We start from the raw sequence: 23,432 nt of genomic DNA, 5'->3' as shown, positions 1-23,432 counted from the left end.
TGTTCTCTATCCTTGTGTGAAAATTGCAATAAGCTCTCTTCTCAGACTTGTGAGTTTTATTTTTTTAATCATGGAAAGAAGCAAAACACTCCCTTGATTACTCGTCTTTGCACGCAAATCAAGCACGGTTTGACTTTGGAGATTGCACTAAATCGTATAGCTTCAAAGGTCGGAGGGACAATCCGGAGATGGAGTGGAGGAAGAGTGCGAACTATAATACGTATGCAATGGAGGGTAAGTTGAAATTGTCATTGAGAAATAGTTTTAAATGGTTTACGAGCAAATCCAAAGACGACTACTATGACTCATTGATGAGTTAGGCTGATCAAAAATGAAGTTTTTTTGTTCTCATGGAACAAATTAAGTTTGTTTTTCTTGTCATATAAAACTTCTGCTGTTTACATAATCTGTAGATAATTTTAACAAAGTACATAACCAAGTGAAACAGATTACTTCTACTGCAGCTTAAATATCCTCCAGGCCGAACAGTTTTGAGATCTTCTCCAGATCAAGATTTCTGAAATCGATGTTAGAAAGGGATCTTCGATAAAGATTTGATTTACTCTCTTCAAGGTGGTTGGCAGCCTCGGTCAAAGAAGCCAGTAGGAGAGGATAGTTCTTGATGTTTTTCAGTGCATTAGGATGTGCCTCAGTTTTTGAAGATTGGTTAAGCATAGATCGAAAAGCAGGAGAAGGCGAACGAGGCAGGGTCTCTTGACTGCTTCTTTGTTTGTTGGTCGAGGAAGTGCTACTCGTACTATTAATCGTATCTAGGCTTTGGAAGCTCTCAGACGTATGCATTTCCTGCTTAAAAATAATTAAGAAGCTATCATCACAAACCAGTATCAATCATTTTAAAAGTATCTGATTGGTGACAGAAATCAGCATTATCACATTGGGAATGATCTGGATAGCTCAACTGGCAGAGCAGAAGACTGAAAATCCTCGTGTAGTTTAACGTGCATATTAGAGGTAGAAATGATGCCACACGAAACTCATTAAATACTAGTGCATAGACGGAATCTTACTCTGATATGTTCGGGGAATGAGACCTTTCTTCTATGACCTCCTTGGCTCTTTCGAGATTGTTGCTGTGCTTTTGCAGTTCTGTTTAAACAAGACGCGAAAAAATAATTATACAAGACACAATAATGATAAGTTAAAGAGATGATGTTACCTTCTTCTATCGTTAGAATGGATAGTCTCATCCTCTATAGTGCTTATGACAGGCAGACCGGAGAGATCACATGCCAGTGGAATTGTACAAAAGAACTGTAATTTATACAACAGTTAGGAAAGGAAAGGTAAAAGGTTCTCCTGAGTATATCCTCCGTTGCCTTTATACAGGACTTCTTAATAAGGAAAACTAGGTTATTCTGTAAAGTGATAACTCTTCTGTATAACCTTTTATCATTTCGATTGATTCAGCAATGAATTTCTATGTCCTGGAAACTTTGACCACTTTTGAAGAATCTAACGCAGTTGATTAAACAGGTACTATTTCTTGATTTTAACAGAAGCCTCAAAACTTCGACCATTTTGCAATTTCAGTTGTCTTTCCCTTTTCAATCAAGTTTAGCAATTAGAGCAGTAAAGTTTCTTTCTGTAACTCACCTCATTTTCAAGAGCAGAAGCAGCAGTGCCACGATATGCAGGATCCAAAGCTAAAAGTCTGCCCAAAAGACCAAATGCTGAATCAGGGAAATTTGGAAAGGTTTCCTGGAAACATGATTTATAATGTTGTGGAGGGCGGAATGTTGTTGGTGGCTTCATTTTTCTCCAATAGTGCTCCGGGGGCGAACCACAAAGCTTGAATATCTTATGAAGCTGCTCAATCTGAATATACAGTTGGCTTAATAAGCTTCATGAATACAGGTTTACTGTCTCTTTAACATTTAGGCACATTCTATTTTTTGCTCTTAAGCACGGCACAAGTACTTATAGAAGGTATTACCTCATTCCTGCCCGGCATAATTGGTCGTCTCTCAAACATCTCTGCTAAAAGGCATCCTGCACTCCACAGATCAATCCCGACTCCATAATCTGTCGAGCCTAGTAATAGTTCTGGGGCTCTATACCATAATGTTACAACTCGGCTCGTGAGAGTGGGTTTTGCTTTGTTCTGGTAAAAATTAGCTAGCCCAAAATCAGCAATCTTAAGCATCCCATTCCTGTCAATCAACAAATTGGATCCTTTTATGTCCCGGTGCAAAATTCCCCTTTCGTGGCAGTGCTGAAGACCTGAGAGCAGCTGCTGCATATAACACTTGACCTACGTACAATAATATGTTTATTACACACATTTCAGGAGCTCGATTCCAACTAAATTGACTTAATATCTGTTAAAATGTTAACTTCTACTCGTTGAATTTTAATGGCACAAATCCCATGAAAAATAAACTTAAACTGTAGTCTGAAATGGAGGATAGAATTCAACCTGAGGTGCAGCAAGCCTTCCTTCTGAACGTGAGATGACTTTGGTTAAATCTGATGGCATAAAATCGAATACTAAATAAAGACTGTATTGCATTCTTGAAGTGGCAATTCCTTCGAGCTTGATAATATTCGGATGGTCAAGGTGCCTCAACATTATGATCTCTCTTGCCATAAATTTTACACTTTCAGGCTCTGATGTATCGAAACGAACTTTCTTTAAGGCAACTACCTTCCCTGTGGACTTGTCACGAGCCTTATACACATTACTATACGTTCCGTGGCCAATCTGCAAGGGAAAAAACACTTGAGAAAGAGAGAGAGCATAGAGAATGTTCAGAGATAAAATCATACATCGAATAAAGATGAAAACATAGACCAACTTATAAGCGATTGTGCTACTTTTCTTAATAATGTTGACTTTTTAAGTTGGAACCCCGAGTCTTAATATTGTATTAGAGCCCATTAAGCTAACGAGCAATTCGATCCGATTAAAATTCAAAAAATGAGCATACGGATTTCAAGATTAGTTTGCTCACAATGAGCCACTATTTTGTGGGGGTAAATTAAGGGATAAAATCTCATTTAAGATACAACATCAAGTCTTAATAAAGAATATCTTCTCAATTCAAGAAAAGCTGTGCTCTAAGGTGAAATTACTCATTGCTGCTAAGTGATAACGATAATAAGACGGAATTCGACTTTGATTACTGACCTTGGCAAGCTTATCGTATGAATCAGCAGTAGTAAGAACCAAACCGGCCAAAATATCTCTGGGAACATGATCAACAAGCCATTTAGGCCATCCACCAACATGTGCATCTACAGGAATTTTTTTGACTGAAATCCTCTGGGAAACATTTCCACCGCCATTGATTCCTCTCTCGCCTTCTCTACTGATCTTTCTCTCCCGTCCACCACCACTGGCGGTTGCAACCACATTCTTAACCTCCACTTTGGGCCGAGATGCCTTATTGGGATCCTGTTTCTTGGCATCACGTCCTTGAAAGTATTCATTGTCAAGTTTCAACTTATCTAGATCCTTTTGTGACCTGTACACGTACCCCGTAGCCTGAACACAACCCATCCTTCACGACGGCAAATTTCCGAATATACTCGACTTTTGCAAGGAATCTAAGTGGTGAAAGTGACTGGTTGTGGTTTCCTTATACCATGCATAAGATGGTAGAACTGTGAGTTTGGCATTTTTATCAGAGGCAAGAATCAAGATTGTTCACTAGAAGACGAGGTGGTGTCATTGTCTCCTGGCCAGCGTTTTGCTTTCTGTGTATAAGGTTGGCTCCTTTTTCTCCGCCCTCGAGAAAGAAAAGGTTCAAGAATTGTATCCATTATCAATGAATTGAGCTGCATTATCAACGCATTCATGTGTTTTTTTGTAAAGACGGACACTTTTTCGAGAATAAACTCATAGTTCGGCTGCTGTCGATCAGTACAAGTTAATCTTACTTATTTGTTTAATTGCAAACTTATTTATAAATAAGTAAATTTTTTTAAGGTTAACCAAATACGCACCAATATATGACCATTAAGAGGATAATTCACGTACGTCAAAATCTATGAAGTGGTTCAAGAAAACGACTATTCGAGTTGAATGATTGGAGAGACAAAGCTATGTTTAAATTAACTCAAAAATTATTCATAGACACCCCACACTTTTTAAAAATTATCCTAACTTCTTTTATTAGAGTTTTGAATGATGCATATTTTCCTTGAGGTTTCCGACAATTTTATAGACACCTCTTTCCTTTCAAAAATTACATAAGTCTCTCTCATTTCCAAGTTTTGAATAGTACATACCTCCCCGAGCAAGGTTTATGAAAATTTAAAACACATTCCCTCTATTTTCAAGAATTACACAAATTTCACTTATCTCAAGTTTAAATTAACGATGTTGTTTGATAGAAATTATAATCTAAATTTTTATCAAAGTTAAGGTGAACTGTTAATTTTAACTACATATTTCATGGGGTCCAATAACTTTTCAACCATATATTTCATTAGTTTTTATCAAAATCTGTTAAAAACATGATTTTAATCTCTATCAAACATAGCAAATGTATAACTCCCTTGTCAATTTCCTTCCACATGTTAATATGAATAATAGTAATAGTGCTTAGAATAATGTTACGAACTTTCTTCGATTTTATGGTCTTTTAATATTGTAATACCTAAAGTACCATTTTAACGTTTCTAACCAAATCAATAATAAAATGTTATTGAGACCATTGCTGCTTAAAAATACATCAATTTTGATTTGGTATACTCAAAATACATTACACATGACAAAGTAATGAGCACTTGAATCCTGAGTACTAATTTAATAAAATTTGTATGAGCATAAACTTCTTGAGATATATGTGTTATTCAAATTTTGAAATACGAGATATTTTTGAATTTTTGATAACGGAAAGAGTGCTAAAATTGTCATAAACCTGTATACATTATTCAAAAGTTAAAATAATGAAGATTTGTGTAATTTTTGAAAAGTGAGGAGATCTTTTAAGATTGTTATAAAGCTCAAGGGATGTCTTTAAAATTTGCCAAAAATATAATTTACTTAATTTGACATATATAAGTGAGTCGAGTTAGTCCGAAGAACAAGATTTATCGTATTTTAGCCAACCAATTTTATCAAAGATATTTTTAATTTATTTATTGGCTCAAAACTATTTCCTTTTTTTCTACTTTTATTTTTAAAATTTTTTTATTGGATTTTTTATACTCAAGCGTGTTTTTGGCAATGTTAAAATTCAAACAGGCATTTTCCTTTGATATAATGCTTTCTCCATCACAAAGAATACCCTTAACAACTTCGATGCCAAAGGGAATGGCATATCCTTTATTCCAACAGCCAAATGAAGGCAACTCGGGTGTTCCAACAGCCAAATGAAGGCAACTCGGGTGATCGAGTTCTATATCCAATCCTGGCTGCTGGTCTATAACATTAAAGGCAAAATTGTTATAAGGTTACCGCTATTTTATCCACACTTTTTATATATACATATACTTTTAAAAATTAAATTTCGTTGTATTTAAAATCCTATGGAAATTTACTTAAATAGACATAAACAAAATTAAATAAAAATACATAGCTCTAAATTGATCCACTAGTGTTTTTTTTTTTTTTTTTAATTAGAATCCTTATAGATAGAGAAAAACACATGAATATAATTATATGTGATGGTGGTCCTAAATGTGATTTATGTGTCCAGAATCATATCGAAATTCAAGGAATGCAAAACGAAATCTAATGCAATTTCATTAGTTAATCAAGAAAGAAGAATAATTGTAGCCAACAAAGTTAGTAAAATTCAACTTACTTAATCGAACTTTATTCTTCTTTCTTTTTTTAGCCTTTGTTGTTTGAAGCATTCAAATACTCATAACTTCAATAGACAAAAAATTTATTTCATGTTAATTTAATGTTCAATCAATACAGCTTTATTCTTATTTCGTTCATTTGGTTTAAGAGTTTATGATTTTAGGGATTGAGCGAATCTATAGTAATAGGGATGTATTTAAAGTAGGATGAATATATAAAATTCATGTGGATATACAGTATTTAAATGAATTAATTTAATAAGGACAAAATTGAAATATGATATGGATGTAAATAGTATTTTTTTAAAATTTTAAAATTTTATTAGGGATGAATTTAGAATGAGATGTACTTATAAAAAATGTGGATGGAAATAGCAGTACCCTTGTTGTAATTATCATCACGATCAAGTGGTAATCAATAATTTTAAAAACGTAAGGCCTCCACCCTAACTATAATTAAAACAATTATCTATAAACAAAATATCTTCAATGTTGAAATCGCTGCGACGCGCTATCAATATAAAGAAACCACGAACGATATGAAATTTAGCTATTCTAACCTTTTATCACAAGTGTATCGGAAGGGAGATCTTAAAGCTCGCTTGCACATCTCACCAAGTACAACAAAGCTCTTTACATTTCAATGACCTTCAAAAAGTCGTTCTGTTAGCACGACTTTTCTATTCTTTTGCGAGACACTCAAGACTCGAGAGAGAACAGCAATCTCAATAAGAAGAATCATGGTCATGGCTGCTATCGGCATGCATGTCCATTGAAGTGTCATTGGTGCCAGGCAGAATAGGATCCCTGCTTTCATAACCATTGTTCTCATTATTGCGCATAAGTGTATTTACATAGTAATCTCCCTGAATCAGGTGATGGTGGTGAAGGCTCCGACTAACAGGACTGGAGAGAGCATTTGAGAAAATAGAGTTCCCGGAACAGAGTCCTTGCCCAACAGTTGCAGGACCAAACGAATTAGAACATACTTGAAATCCTGTGTGAGCAGAACGCATTGCAGCTTGCGACTGTAGTTGTTGCTGCTGGAACGGCAGCCTTGGGGAAGATGGGAGTTCTTCTGTTCCATAATCGAGCTCATTCTGCAATTTTACAAAGAGACAGAGAAGCTTTCAAAATAATATATTCTAACACAAACATGCCTCTAAGAACTGACAACATATTCACAGTAGCAATCATATAACCCATCATATTAAGGGTGTGTTTGAGCCCCTGTAATCTTGAAAAATGCATTATGGCATGGTAGATTGACAAGGAATATGTGGTTTAAAAAGAGGGAAAAGTTTTTGTTTGCATGTAATATTAATTCAATGAAGAATGTGTGATTGAAAATAAGTACTATAGAAAAAATAATGTGGTAGAATGTAAAATAATGGATGCAAACAGGGGCTAAAATAGCGGCACCACAATTTTTAACACCACATAGATTTTAAAGATCAAAATCACACATAAACATTAGCAGACACATAATGTAAACAAGGCAAAAGACGAACAAATTATGAGCAACCCAAGGGCTCAATTTGTGTTGTGTGTTCTTTGGAGAAATTACTCAAAAAAACATGTTTTATGAAAGCTTTTCTAGAATGTTAAAAAAGTCCTATGACATGGCTCCATCAGTCAGATGAGAAAAACACACGTTTCTCTCCCCTTATTAGAAAGGAGTTACCTGTTAGGTATGGCTTTCTTAATTATTGAATAAAAAAAATTTACAACATCAGATAAAAATGTTGTGCTTTGGCACCATGAAGTTCTAATTTTGGAAACATTTCCAGAAACATGGCAAGCAAACATGTATTTGACATTCAAAATGCAGGAAAGCGGAACCACATTTTCACTTAACATAATTGGAGAAGAAGGCATAAACCAGAAAAGTGCAGAGCTTAAGTTCAAAGAACGGAGTCCTGAGTCCTCAAGTCACATTATTGAGATATGCTAAATAATTAGCTAGGAAAATAGGACAAGAACAAGAACAAGAAATAAAACAATTCAACAGGGCTACTTTTCCACAATAAAATTTCTCATCAGAAAGGCGGAAGTTATTTCATGCATGCATAAAGTTGAAAATATAGTGGATGTCTATACATTGATGCTATCGAGCAATTCCACACTTGGACAGAGAGAAAAGCTGAATGAACATAAGAATAGCACTTTACCGAGTTCATTAAGTCCAAAGCAATTCCATGATTTGAATACATTTACCTATGACAAGAAGTATCCATAAGATCATTTTCTTCTATCAAATAAGACATAGAGCCTACTAAAAAATTTTCAACTTGAACTATATTTCCAAGAAAGTTAAAACAAGGTTACAAGCATAAGGAGAATTATTTTTCCAGACTTTCGAACCACAAACACATTAAGGTGACAAGCATTATCTTGTTCAAATGAAGAGTATTACTACCATAATTTATCCTTGTTGATGCAGTATGTGACCAAGTTCTATGATAGCAAAATCAACCAAGAACTGCCTAGCAAATTAATGGCATGCAACTCCTTGATTATATGGACCTGTAAACTTGATAGATTAATTCATTCGTAGATGAAATATTTTGTTATGAGGTGACATGAAGTTACTAGCTCAACGGAATAGTCGAATCTCTTGATTGAAATATGCCATCTCTTGAGTTCTAAATTCTAGTTCTGTACCATAAAAAATAAAAAAAATAAAAAATTTAAAAAATTTAAAAAAAATTCTAGCACATTCACGAAAATAGATACAAAAATTTCTAGAACTCTACTTCATGTTACAAAATTTGAGGTTACTGTCTTCAGAAACTTGATTCCCAATTTCAGGGTAAGTAACATTTGTTCAAAAGAAAGATCGTACTATGAGGGTAGTAAAACCTCTGCTAGTACTTCAGCTTTCTAGAGATATACATAATTGCACTCTGGATATCATTCATTACAGTTCAATCATCAGAACACAACAAACATGAGCAAAGAGAAACTACATTTGTCGATGAATAGCATTGAAACTCAAAACCAACATTGCCCAAGCAAACACTGGAGTATATACAGAAGATAACCAATATATAACATACATAATCACCATAACAAATTGAAAGGAGATATAGGCAGGAGATTTTGAGTTTGTCAATTATTAAAATCATTATAACAAGATAAGAAACCTGAATATATGCAAATATATCTCCGGTCGTCACTCTTGCCCCATCTTCTTGTTGCCTTAAAATCCAATTATAAAGTTTCTCCTGCAATAAAATAGAAAATGAACCTCGATAAATCATTTTAGTAAATTAGAAGCTGTCCAAATCGCAGTACACGCGAAAGATATTAGTAAACCACATTCAAATTGAGCAAAAGGTGTGCTGAATTAACTCTATTATACAAAGAGCTGCATAATTTAACATCAAAATAATCATGAAACATTAAGAAAAGCTCGATTGAAGGAATCCCATCAAGTGAAACCAATAAAACGAAGTCATAACAAAAACGTTAACCATGGGATACTGACCAACGAGTGACGTTCGCCGGTCTGGAAGGAGAGGCGCTGGTGGTGCATAGCCTGGGTGTAAAGCTGAGAAAGAGAGTTCGCCGCGCTGCAGAAGGTAGAGTACATGGTTCGATCCACCTCATCTAGCCGCGTCGCATCGGATTTCCTCTTCTTTGCCATTCGTAAAATGGAGTTTCGAATTTTTCTGCTCAACCCTAGATTGATCGGCCTGTATAATTATGTGCGTATATCTCTGATAACTACGGTGCTTTATGCCTTTATGTGAGTTCTGGGGACATCTGCGTTAGGAAGGAAATGAAATTGTTAGGAGAGAGAGAGAAACCGAGCGGTGGAGGCTTTCGGTGGGGTCCATTTTGTGTTTTTGAAATTCCACGTGGCATGTTTCTTCGTTTTCCTTCATGAGGGAAATTTGCAGTTGGATTCCCAAACACTACTCCCTAAAGCACCTTGGTCCATGTGGAATAATTGAAAATTTCTTTAAAATATCGCGCAATCCATATTTCTTCAAAAACCATTAGTTAACCAAAAGAAAAAATATATATGAAAAAAATAGTGAATCTCCAACATAATATCATCACCCCCATGACCATCAATCCTAATTGATTCACCTCCTTACGACCCAATATTTTCAATTTTTCGATATATCTGAAAATCAGAAAGGTGTCAAATAATTCTACAAAACCCACTTAGTCTCCTCTAAAAAGAAGTGCAGAGTTGGGATATGGGGCAACAAGGAGTGGTGGGACGGTAGTGATGGCAACAATTGCACGATTAGAAAAGACGTGACTTTTCAAAAAAAATTCTTTTTTTCTTTCATTTGTCTTTTTCTCTTCTTCTAGTTGTTTTCGAAGAAATAGAATGAGTTGACTAAAATACACAAAAAATGATAGGCACATAACAGTTAACACAATAGAACTTTGGATGAATTCCATCTAAAAGAAGGAACATGCGCCTGAATTGTGGATATGATGGGATGGAAAAATTAAAAAAAGTGAGTGGGATCAAAGGTGCAACTAGAGCTAAAGTTGGGGACACCAATAGCAATTTTCTTTTTCAACATTAAAAAAATAGTTAAAACTTTTTAATAACTTTGTTGAATTCTCACAAATATCGTGCACCAAAGCACATACTGTAGGGAATTTATTTAAACATGCACAGCGAAATTTAACAAATTTCAATTCCCATTCAGGATTCAACTTTGTATTTAGATAAAAACTGTGATAAGAAATATACATTTTCTTGTAATTTGCAAACTCATTAGCGTTATTCCTTTCCAGCAGCTTGAATTTGTCTCCCACAGCTGTCCAATTGTCCAGTCTCCAATGAAATCCACACAGAGAATATACTGCAACTGCTAGGATTTCTCTCTTGTGCCAGCAAGAATAATGAAAACCTTATGGACCTCAAACCCTAGCTATGTATATATATAAACCCAAACGGACTCGGCCTGGCCCGGCCCGATCCAATATTTAATTAATCCAATTAATTAATTCGAGAATATAAATAACAAATTCAATTAATTAATTTATCCAACGATTGTTAAATTAACCAATTGACAATTTGCAATCTTCCAATTCTCTTTTGTGTGCGACCCATTAGGTTCCCGACCACGATGCCTAACGTCGTGAAATATTTTTTTGATCTAATCAAAATTGATAAATTAATATACCATTTTAATTTATCGTCAATTCACACTCGTCGTCCCTGATTGACATCTAGCAATGTATCAGGGCAATACATTTGACGAGAAATGTCACGTGATATGACAAAACCAAATTCGTTCGTTTACCGTGAAACTATTATCCCTTCGTCAATACGATCCGATCAATTACGAGATATAGAATTGTGTCAATATCGATCATTGATCATATCTTTCACTCCACTATTAAGTCAATATAAATCGAAAACTCCTTTTCGACTTATGAGTACACCTTGGCCAAGAATTTCATCATCGACTTAATTGAATGAAACACAGATCATAATCTCCTACTATCTAAGAGTGACGAATCCTTTATTGATCAATCACAACCTTCATACGATTCTTGACGTACCCGAACGATGTCGTATTAGCAGCCCCTTTCAGAGCAACATCCAACACCGCCAAAGTATGACTGTTCTCATATAAGGTACCATAACGACCTCAAGTCAAAGGACCAATTCCACTACCGAACGTTAGAGATTAGCCACTGACACTCAGATAGTTATCCATGTGAAATCTTTTAGCGGGTCTCCAATGTTTTGTTCTATAACAAAACATCCACGTGTTCATTTAAGTGTTACCATACTTTAGCTCGTGAGATCAGCTACTTACTTCACAAGTAAGAAATGTCACACGTGATGGTCTAACTGTATTAATGATATCCGTATCTCGTTATTACTTACGACCATAGTTTTTTCAAGATCCAATTATATGTAATTTGTATATCACAATCACAACTCCTTGTGATTAACAGATTACCTAAAATTGGATCTTCGGATTCTATTATTTAATATTATTTATCACAAAATTAATTTAAATAAATAATAGATCTCGCCAAAATCAAATGCATTAAGTATATTAAAAGCGTTTACAACCTAAATCGATTGGATCTAGGGCATAACACTTACACATAAAGCCAATTAGATTGTGCTAGAGTCAAAGTTCGAGCTAGTGTAGACAGGTTGTGCAATTGGACAGAGGCAGTTCGCACTAGAATAGACAGGTTGTGCGACTAGATGAAGGCAGACAGTTTCAGCATTAAAGCTGCTTGTGAATTTTTCAGGACAAGGGATGCAAATGCAGCATGAACAGATACGGTTTGGAACACTTCCATCACTCCTAAGCATGCTTTCATTATTTGGTTATGAGTTAAGTCCAGATTACTAATAAATGATAAAATTCAGCATTTGGAATTGGACCGAAAATGTTCATTTTGTAAAGAAACGAAGGAACAGCACTGCACTTATTTTTCTCTTGTTTGTTTAGTAGTTCTGTTTGGGGATAGATTCGTAGTTGGTTGGCCATTAGACACACAATGTCAATCATACCAAATGCATTGAAATGGATTAAAAAGATAGCACAGGGAATGACTTGGCTAAACAAATTTAAACGAATTGTACTTGCTTCTTCCATTTGCTACATTTGGATCGCGAGAATATGATGATTTTTTAGAATCTTAGGTCACAAGTTAATTGCATCGTAAGATGAATTAAAACACATGTATATAAAACTATGTTTGCTTTGTATCCGCATATTTTAATTCATTTGAGTCCTTGATATTGAGTCATTAGCTTATTGTCGTTCGTACATCTTTTCATTTTGTTTGCTCCGAAATGTCCGGAGTACTTGTAATTATCACTTTATCTTGTTTGCTTGGATATGTCCGGTGTACTTGTAAATGTATTTTGATCAATAGATTTTACATTTATCGATAAAAAAAAATAGCACGGGTCATTTATTGTACAGCATATAATAATTGTTAAAACGAAGATGTGAAAGCACGAAACAGGTGACTCAAGTAATTTGGATGCTTCAAGAAAAATATTGAAGAAACATTTTCAAGAGCAATGAAATAAAATATTAATGGGTTAAATCATCATAGTCATCTAACTATATACTTATTGTCATCATGACCACAATATTTGATTTTGTTTCACCATAGCTACCCAACTTTATACTTAATGTTATCATAACCATTCAACTTCTTTCTACCATTTTCAATGGTAACTTTGCATTATATTTACAAAATAAAATTAAAAAAATAAAATAAAAGTTTTTTTTTTATTTTTAAAAACGTTTTTGTTAAATAAGTTTTAATTTAATTTTATTTTTCTTAAGTTTTATTTTAGTTTTCTAAGTAACGTTTTTCTAAAATTAAATTCTCACCCACACTCTATGCCCTTTGTAGCAGCCACCTCCGTCATCTCCCTACATTGGTAACGAGTTCTAAAAATGAGCGGTGGAAATGGTGGCGAAGGTGAGGGGTAATATTGGTGATGGTGATGATGATGATTTGTAATCTTTAAAAGTGATTTGCAATTATCAATAAGGAAGGCTTAACACAGTATTAAGCATGAAGTAGACTTGAGTTTTATCTATTGGAGAAGCATTAAAAATTGTCAAAAGAAATAGGTTTAGATTGAAATTAAATTAAGGAAATTATAGATAATAAGAACTTTCGAAAAGTAATAAAGTATCCATTCGATACCTTAAAGAATTAGTTCGATCAAATTCTAAAGGTCAAGTTAACTAAAGATACAAGAAGTATATGAAGAATGTAGGTAAGTAGGGCTCGGCATCATTCGGCTCCAAAGAGACCAAATCGAACCAAAAATTAGTTGGATCTTTTAAATGGAACTGTCATGAATTGAACCGTTCAAATCAATTCTATTAAGTTTCATACCATAATTAAGTTCTTTTAGCATTCTCATAATTTCAACAACTATTTTCAATATCCTGATGTTTAAAACAACACAACAATCTAGTCTCCATATTAATACATAATGATAAACATTGCCCAAATTTAAAAACACAAACAATAAGATATCTGATAAATTTCACCCAGCATATAAGAATCATCAAAAGGTAAACAATCATGCTCCGGTGATCGAAAATGATTGACAGAGGGAATGACCGACCCTCACAATGGCGGGACCCACTTTTTATTTTGGACATTTTTATTCACGCGACATGCATGTGAGAGGATATCAATTATTTGGTCATCCATTTTCGGGCAAGGTAGTTTAATTCAAAGACAAATTTTTGGGAGATGCAAGATGTAGTTAGCTTCATTTTGAAATTTGAGGTTGCACAGATATCAAACCAATCGTACATGATTCTATGTTTAAATAATTTTTCTTTTTAAGCTTTTACTTCTGTTTATAATAATGCTATCCTTTAGACAACATAATCAGTGAAAGAATCAAAAAACAACCCATCGTCTACAAATTTTGGTACATGAGGGTCATGATTAACCCATTTGATTACCACGAAAAGTATGATTAACATTAATGACAAGAAAGGAGTCGAGGTAAATACGAAATCAGTCGTTAGTAAATAAATATTTGTATTACGATTAATCTTTTAAAATGAAAGTCCAAAACTAAATATAACATTATAATCTAAAAATTAAAAAAAAAAAAAAAAACAACTTGATTTGTCTAAAACTTAAACGAGGAGCCAATCTCCATGAACAACACATCTTTTGAATACGAATACAAATACCATCGTCATATAAAGTATATAATATTTTTCTTAACAAAATTGGCATGTTAAGATCAAATTTTAATAATTTGACTTTTTTTAGTTTATTAGTATAAAACCTATATTACCTTATATCCATACGTACTTAGTGAATTTATCAATTCAACTCTCAAAACAAGACCCCTCGCACAAGGGAAGTTTGTAGGTTGTTCTTTTTTTCTTTTTTTTTTTGGTTAACTCTCGATGAAAATTTCACAGCACTGCTCCAGGAAAAACTTGAAAAATTTTCCTGTACGTGTAGCAGCTTTCATGCTTTACATTATTGCAGCTACTTCATTAATCCATTGCCGGTTCTGCTCTAGTAGTCTAAGTTGTTTCATTAGACGTGTAGAATTGAATCAACAAACACTACACCAAAAATCACTATTTGCAATGGGCAGAAAACGTTACCGTAAACCGATCGCAACGTTCAGGCATCTGTTGTGAGTTTCAACGTTGCTATAGAGCGAAAAGTTTTGGCAACGTTTATTGCACATTGCCAAAGCCTTCTTCTTGTTAAAGGAATCTATAGCAACATTTGCAAAAAGTGAGTTTTGGCAAAACATTTCGCAATGTTCACTGAACGTTGCGAAAATTGTGGCATTAGCAACATGCATTAAGAAACATTGCCAAAACTCTATTTTATTCACTATTGGCAACATTCACTTATGTGAATGTTGCTGTAGACTCCTTTAGCAATATTCAAGTAATAATGTTGCCTTTTGCATGTTGCAAATGCCATTTTTATTGTAGTGAAATACGAACATGATTCTTACAAGAATAATGTTATTTAGTATCACTAGTATTATAATACTAGCTCAAAAATAGATATTTGCACAACATACTCAATTAATGCCTTTCTCATCATTAATATGTTTGCTCGCGGCAATTATGAACTTTCGAAGTAATGACTACACCCCTAATTCTGAGCTTCGTGTTTTCACAATGCAAACTTGAGATTTGCTTAACAAAATCAAGGTTTGTATAGCAAACTCGAGATGTTTATAGTAAACATGAGTTTTGACCTAAAAACTTGTCAAAACAAATTCGAGATGTCACTTAGAATTCGAGGTCCAGGTCGAGTTGTAAATCTTGAATTTTACTTCAACACATGAAACCTCAATCTAGGAAAAAAAATGATCAATTAGTGCCTTGACCTAATTATTCTTGAGCAAATCACACAAGCGAATTGTAATCAATCATTGGGTTAATTTCACAAATGGTCACTAAAGTTACCAAAAAAAATACAAAACGATCGCTAAAGTTTAAAACTTTCAATAACAATCACTAAAGTTCCGGGTGGTTTCACTAACGGTCATTTAAGTTTAAAAACTTTCACAAATAGTCATTGAAGCTACCAAAATTATTGGAAATCAAACTTAAGGACCCAATCACGAGACCATACAATATTTGAGGACCTCAAGCGCAATTGAATTGTCATGAAAAATCTGAAACGTGGGCAATTGAACAACGACATCACCAGCTTGAAAAGGATTAATTGGTGCAACTGAACTGTTACCCATGGTCATATGATTTGATGGAGACTCGATTGGGGCCAATTTTGTGATTCAATGATGTGGGGAGGAGGAATTGAAGGAGGCAGATCTGTGCATGGTCACTGGCGGTGTTGGTTCGAAATTGGGACCAATTTTTTCGATTCAGCCATATTGGTTTGAAATTGGCAGTAAGTCATAGGTTCATTGGATGCGCCATGAAGAGGCGGTCCTCGAGTGGTGGTCCGCGACCGTGGGTAGCGTCATCGGCGTCGAAAATTGTAGCTAAATGGTCCGAGTTCGCTGTTGCAAAAAAGGGATGGAGATCTTGATTTTTTGAATTGTTTGTTGTTATAATAGCATCTTTGGGTGCGTAATGATGATCCTAGTCAAGCTGGAGGGTGGTTTGGTGGTGGTGTCACCGAAAGTTGCATTTTCGGCCTTTTTGGTTGGGTGGGCAGCCTGCATTTTTCGGTTCTTTTTGGTTGCGTAGGCACTTTGACCAAAAATTTCAAGCAGACTTGATGGATTTTCGACCATTTGTTGGGTGAGTTGAAAAGAGTGAAGTGAGGGCTTCAAAGTGGTATGTTGATCCCGCGGCCGAGGTGGTCGGAGGTTGGAGATATGGTGGTCCAAAGGTGATGGCTCAAAATCCTCGAAATTTACCACCTTTCAGCCATTGGTTGGGCAGCCTCCTTTGATCAAAAATTTCAGGCAGATCTGATGGAGTTTTGGCCATTGGTTGGGTAAGTTGGAAAGGGTGAAATCAAGGCCGGTCCTGTAAATGTCAGGGCCTGAGGCGAAGTCTATAAATGAGGCTCCCAAAATCAACTTAAATGCAGCGATGTATTATGAAACGCATTGCTAACTTAAAACTTAATATTAAAAACAAATATATTAAACAAAAGATTTATATTATAAAATAACAAAATCAACAACATTTTAAACAATTAACTAAATACTATTCGCCTTGTTATTTTAGAAGTAAATATATTAATTAAATCTGAATAATTTAACTGCTCAATAATTTCTTTCTCTCTTAATAACATAGACAGTCTATTCTGCCATGTGCAATATGAATACATTAGAGTTTTCAATATAGTTACTATGTGCATATGTGCTATTGCTTCTACAATAACCAATTATATAAATCGACCAGGCCGCAATTCTATGAGTTGACAAGTTAGGACAAGCCATTGCTTACCTAAGAAGTAAAATTTCAATGAAAATTATAGAATAACACCTTTGTTTTCACTAGTTGAAGGTCCTTTCTAAAATTGAATGTTTCCATACAAGTGGATAAATTGCTCTTATATTATGCAGTCTTCTTCAACATATATACGCTAGAATACTTGTATAATCTCTTTATTACCAATAAAGTTTTCAGCATGTATCCTCCATTTGTCAGCTATCTTGAATATTATAAAACTTTAAATCAATGTTTCTCATATTCCAGTCCTAGTGAAGACAAATAGATCTTAATTTCCTATTCTTCAACTCCATATGATCAGATTTGTGTCCTCTATAATAGAAAATCACTGACCACGGTAGTCCTACAACAATATAGAGGCTTAAGTCACGAAAATCTAATTTTTTTACTTTGGTTATGGAGTAAAAGTGTCATATTTCTCCTTTAAGATGATATATACATAATGGTAACATATGCATAATCATTCTCCAGTCTCTAGAACCAGTCTTAGACAAATGAGTGGGTGCTTTTTGGGAGGTCAAGGAGGGAAAGAGAGACTACGCAATGCTTTCAATCTCTTCGCTCAGTAAGTTATAACATATTATTAGAAAAAAATTAGAAGACAGGTACAGAGCAGTATGCAAGATAGCAATAAACTAAACCTCTCATATTTAGTTGCTTCAAATTTTGCTCGTGCGACGATTTTCTTGCCATTTGCATCTAATCCTGCAAGCTACAGCAGCCTGCTGCCTGTAAATAGAAGAACATCGGCAAGGATAAAAATATACTTCAATTAGACAGCAACAGAATAAAATAGATGATTGCCACTGTATATTGATGAAAAAGCGAATCAAATTCTTTTTATATTCTCTTCTACTGGTTTATTTTTTCAAGATTTTGTTTTTAATATTATTCACTAATTTTGGTCATTTATAAATCAAAACTTATAGGGATCGTATCCTCCTTGTTGCCTCCAGTCAGATGTGTTAATCAAACCCTAATTCTTAAAAATTTTCGAACAAGATAAGATGAGAAAAAAACCCAAATTGAGGAAAGGTGAAATTGTACCTTTGAAACAGCGAATCTAAATTTATGGGAGTGGGACAAATTGTAGGGGGGAGACCGTCGACCGAGTGTCACATGTGGTTGAGGAGCTTGGAACCACCACCTGCGGAGGGGGCTGTGGCAGAGAATTCTGGTGACCCCACGGTTTCCACCACCGATTGACGGGTTGAGGAATGAGGAGGAGAAGAATGAATCGGCGAAGGAGCAGAAAGCGACAACCACAAAATGAAAAGGAGGAAGATGAGAAAAAAATGCACACTGATTTTCCTTACTACAATTCCACCAAAAAAAAAAGTCCAAAACTAGGCCCCCAGCGGTTTTGGGCCTGAGGCGCTGGTCTCATGGGCCTCGCCACAGGACCGGCCCTGGGTGAAATAAGGGCTTCAAGTTGGTATGTTGTTCTGGTGGCCAAGGTTGTCAAAGGTTGGAGTTGTGGGTGGCTTAATATCATCACAATTCACCACCTTCCTAGAAAATGCTCCACCTGTCGCAAGTTTGCGCCTAAGGTTTTCAAATATTGTATGGTCTCGTGATTGGGTTTTTAAGTTTGAATTTCAATCATTTTGGTAGCTTCAGTGACTATTTGTGGAAGTTTTTAAACTTAAGTGACCATTAGTGAAATTGCCCGGAACTTCAATGACCGTTGTTGAAATTTTTAAACTTTAGTGATCGTTTTGTATTTTTTGGTAACTTCAGTGATCATTTGTGAAATTAATCCTCAATCATTTGATAAGGCAAATGGACAGAATGAGATGACAAGTGTGATTTGAGCAAAAATTCATTGATCTAAGTAGGGCTGGACAAATCTCCCGAACCGAACTGAACCGAACTCAACGGTTCTTGTCAAATTAAATACCCGAATGGATATCTGAATTGAGAATCGACGGGTACGGTTCGATTCTCGATTCTAGACGAAGAACCGAATTTTTCTAATTTTTTTATATTGAATAAATTAAATTATTTTAATTTTAATTTTTTCTAAACAAATTAACAAATTAATAATTTATAAATCCAAATTTTTGGTCCAATAATATGTTTCATTTCTAATTTTTTAATTTTTGGCCCAATTACCCATTTTATTGTTTCATTTCTTAACCCAACAAGATCCAATCCACTAAATAATCCTAAACACTTACACTAAAGTGAATAACGCTGTCTTGACTCTCGCACTCGCTCTTGCAACGTCGCTGACATTTCAAAACCTATACAATCGTCGACCGACGCTGTGACCTCTGATCGAAACTGTGACCTCCGCCAACCGAAACTTTGACCGTAGCGATCATTTGAATAAGGTAATCTACTAGTCTCTGACATTCCAAAGTCATTGAATGTGTCATTAGTTGTATTTATATAATGTTGTTACAAATGTTAAAAAATTTAATTATAGTACGGAACCGAATGGAACTTAAAACCAAACCAAACTAAACCAAATGGAACCGAACCCAAACGGTTCCATAATTATATTTGGACCCGACGGTTCCATTTACTAGATACCCAAAAATTTTGGTTCGGTTCGATTCTCGTTAGAACCGAATCGAACCGACCCGCGCCCACCTATAGATCTAAGGGTTTAAATGTCAAAAGTAAGTGATATGAATGATTTGTGCAATGATGCAAAGGATAAGGACGTTTTGTACAAATTACATTTTTTTTCCTTTTTATATATTTTCCTCTCTTTTTTGTTATTTTTTTAATTTATTTTAAGCTAAAGAGTATAAGTCCTTGTTTGAGCCCCATTTTTTCCCATCAAAATTTATTCTTCAACAGTGATTTGGCTCCACTTCAACTATGTATTTTTCAATAAAATGATATTTCACACAAATTAAAAATGTTTCTTTATTTTTTAAACGCACATTTCTCATCAATATACTATTCAAAATGTATTTTTTGGACAATAATTGGGCTCAAACAAGGGCTAATTGTCCTTTTACATGACCTTAATGGTAAAAATAGATGAAAATTGTTAGGAGGGATGTTATGACATGATAAATGGAACGTTGAGGATGAAGACGGGAGCATACAAACAAAATTGTCACAAATAAAAAAGGTTGGGGACCCAAAACAAAATTTGCCCTTTTTATAGATAATACATGTTTTTTTAATAACAATATACATATAGACTAAAATTAAACAAAATAAAAAGGTTAAAAGTCTAGATATTTAGACATGATTTTTTAAGCACCGATACTTAATTTGTACAAAGCACCTTATGGCGTGACACACTACAGTAGGTGGTGGAAGATAATAGTTACACCACATATTATAGAGTACCACTTAAGCATAATGCTTAGTATAAACTAAGCACGGTACTTAGAAGATCAAATATGCTAAATATTATTTGATGAAAAAATGTCTATCAATGCATGCTAAGCTAGTGCAGATTACCGCTATTTTACACCACATATCATTACGAGATTTTTCTTGATACAATCATTTACTACGTGATTAATGAAATTACTACTTATACAATGAGAATGATGATGAGGCTTAATGGGTTCGGTAATGCTATAATTTTGTTATTGAGATTGTCAAAAATATTATTTCTTCTAAGAAGATCAAGAATGAAAATGTATCGGGATTTTTGAAAAAATCTGACGTTTTTGTGCATTTGGAGGGCAAAAATATGCATTAACAAACTTTTTAAGTCACCCAACCATTTCACATTTCTATTACCTTCGATAGACGAGTAACCCTAATTTATTGGTGACTACAGCTACCACAATGGAATATGATTATCAACTCAGGAGTGAATAGTATAGTGTTTTTATAGGGACGAAAATGGTATGGAATTGTGGAGACCCTCTTCTTCTCTTGCCCTGACGCAAATTTTCGACTGAAATTAAAATATTTTATTTCTCTGACATTTAAATAATATTTGATTTTGATACTTTAAGATCACTTTCCTATCACTCTTTTAAAAATAATAATAATAATAATAATAATAATAATAATAATAATAATAATAATAATAATAATAATAATAATAATAATAATAATAATAATAATAATAATAATAATAATAATAATAATAATAATAATAATAATAATAATAATAATAATAATAATAATAATAATAATAATAATAATAATAATAATAATAATAATAATAATAATAATAATAATAATAATAATAAATAAATTCATTTTTACGTCTGTTCATCACTTTTTACCACTTTTTCTTCAACCGCTCACAAAAAATAAATATTTTTCAAGAATTACTCCTCAAAAATAGTTATCAAACAAGTCCTTAGTTTAAAAGGAAGAGAAAGTTCTTTTCCCTTAAATTACTAGACAAGAGAGCAGTCCATACACACGAATGGAGACATCATACGAGTTCTTTCCCAAGTTTACGTCTCTTCATAATTGTGCAAAGGGAACCTTTTCAACCGCTTAACCATTTCTCTTTCCTCTATTTATACACTACCTTCATACCCACATGTATTCGTGCAACGCATTTACCGTGTCACATGTAAGTATTGGAAATTCTTTTGTTTGTTTTGGTTGCTTTAATTTCTGGGTTTTTGGATATTGAGTATTGTTATGATCATTCAAGTGTGTTTTTAGGGGATCTGTGAAGGAAATAAGGGATTTTATATGGATAGATTGAATTATGACTTCTTGGACGACAGTACTAGCTTTCACTGTTATATTTATACTTAACCTGCATAATTGACACGTACTAATATGAGGGTGTGTGGGAGATATTTTTATGTAAAATTGATGGAAAATGTGTAGTTAAAAAATAAGAACAAAATTTTGATTTACGTGTAATATTATTTTAATAAAGAATGTGTAGTTGAAAAGAAAAGAGAAAAATGTATTTTAAAAAAAATGGGTACCACAGAAAAAAAGAGAAAAATGTTTTAAATCGATAGCTGAAAAATGGCCTGTTCTCTTTGTCGTTTTCAGTCCGTTTTCTGTTTTCAAAACAACCAAAACACGTTCTCTTTCCTGTTTTTAAAAACTTGCTTTCGAAAAAAAAAAAATTTGTACTGAAAACACAAAACAACATTTTAGTCGTTTTGGTCGTTCAGTCATTTAGGGTTGTTGTTTGTGTAGGGTTGGTGGGGATTGATGAGGAGATGGTGTTGGTGCAAAAAATCTGGTGGCCACGATGACCAGAAGTTGGCGGTGGGTCTATGAGGTTAAAGACGACAATTGCAATTTTAGAAGTAAACACGTTTTCAATTTTCATGTTTTAAGAAACGTTTTTAAAAAATGACAAAAAGAACGTGTTTTCAACAATTCCAAAACAGACACTAAAAACACAAAACTCAAAATGAATTCAAAACTCAAAACTCAAACACGAAGAGAACGGCCCCCTTCTTCAAAACTCAAAACTAAAAAAATTAATTGTTAGCTTTTCTTTTTGTCATCTCGTGAATACATAAAGGGGATAACTTTTTATGAGATGTGATAGACCTTCGATAACTGTGGACTTGTCGTTCAATTTTGGCTAAACTATGCTGATGTGATGTAATATATCTTGGTCAATTATTTGATTGTTATTGAAAATTGTCTGGGGTATTCACTTTGTTGGTCAATAGAGAAATAAATTCAGGACATGCTGATCTTGTTCCAGCTCTAAATTGATCTAATATTTGTGGTTTCCTGAAGCTGAAGATCATCAGGAATCTAGTCTCTTTTGAAGCAGTAGAAGACTATGCCTCCGACAAGGAAGGATGACCAGAAAGCGGCTCTTGATGTAGCTGCTAGGATGTTCAATATTGTTACTTCTGTTGGAGTTATTATTGTCAATAAAGCTCTGTTGGCTACATATGGTTTATTTTTTGGTACGTTATTTTTACCTATTCAATTCATGTTTCACTTATTAGTCCAGGTCGTCTCATCTTTTTTTCTGATACTGCTATACCTAATGAGCACTGGAATACAAAATGAAAGTCGTTTGCTTGTTTGTGTTTGGTTGAAAGTTGTTGTTCTCATCACTACGGATGATTTGAAAATTTCAGTAATCAGCACTACCTGGCCAACTAAATTATATGTCCATTTTGCAAAGTATTGTGTATGCGGCATTTTTTATTTAGTTGAATGATCCAAGGGCAGTGATAAGTTAAATCAAACTTGGTTAATTTTTGCTTTCATTTTTTGTCTTGCATTTATAGTGTTGTTTCTGGAGTTTGAAGTTACTCCTTCGAAAACAATCCGACAGAATCACCTGAATGTAAGAGTTGATCAACA

The 23,432-nt window shown here is 34.0% G+C and overlaps 2 protein-coding genes across 2 annotated transcripts; both read right to left on the bottom strand.

Annotated features, from left to right (window-relative positions):
• Positions 1 to 80: 80 nt before the first annotated feature.
• LOC111373009 (probable serine/threonine-protein kinase At1g09600) lies at positions 81 to 3,862 on the bottom strand. The gene is made up of 7 exons (XM_022995455.1): positions 3,149 to 3,862; positions 2,438 to 2,722; positions 1,955 to 2,272; positions 1,615 to 1,836; positions 1,178 to 1,272; positions 1,029 to 1,107; positions 81 to 804 (listed from the first exon to the last, which is right to left on the bottom strand). The coding sequence occupies exons 1-7, from the start codon at positions 3,518 to 3,520 to the stop codon at positions 466 to 468; spliced, it is 1,710 nt and encodes a 569-aa protein (XP_022851223.1). The 5' UTR covers positions 3,521 to 3,862; the 3' UTR covers positions 81 to 465.
• A 2,360-nt stretch (positions 3,863 to 6,222) lies between these two features.
• LOC111373008 lies at positions 6,223 to 9,592 on the bottom strand. The gene is made up of 3 exons (XM_022995454.1): positions 9,266 to 9,592; positions 8,922 to 9,002; positions 6,223 to 6,875 (listed from the first exon to the last, which is right to left on the bottom strand). Exons 1-3 carry the CDS (start codon positions 9,422 to 9,424, stop codon positions 6,501 to 6,503), a joined length of 615 nt encoding a protein of 204 aa, XP_022851222.1. The 5' UTR covers positions 9,425 to 9,592; the 3' UTR covers positions 6,223 to 6,500.
• Between the last annotated feature and the right edge of the window lie 13,840 nt (positions 9,593 to 23,432).

The sequence above is a fragment of the Olea europaea genome, unplaced genomic scaffold, assembly GCF_002742605.1.
Source record: "Olea europaea var. sylvestris unplaced genomic scaffold, O_europaea_v1 scaffold1061, whole genome shotgun sequence".
NCBI classification, from domain to species: Eukaryota; Viridiplantae; Streptophyta; class Magnoliopsida; order Lamiales; family Oleaceae; genus Olea; species Olea europaea.
The sequence above is the reverse complement of the archived record's forward strand: the minus strand, read 5'-3'. Positions and strand labels throughout refer to the sequence as shown.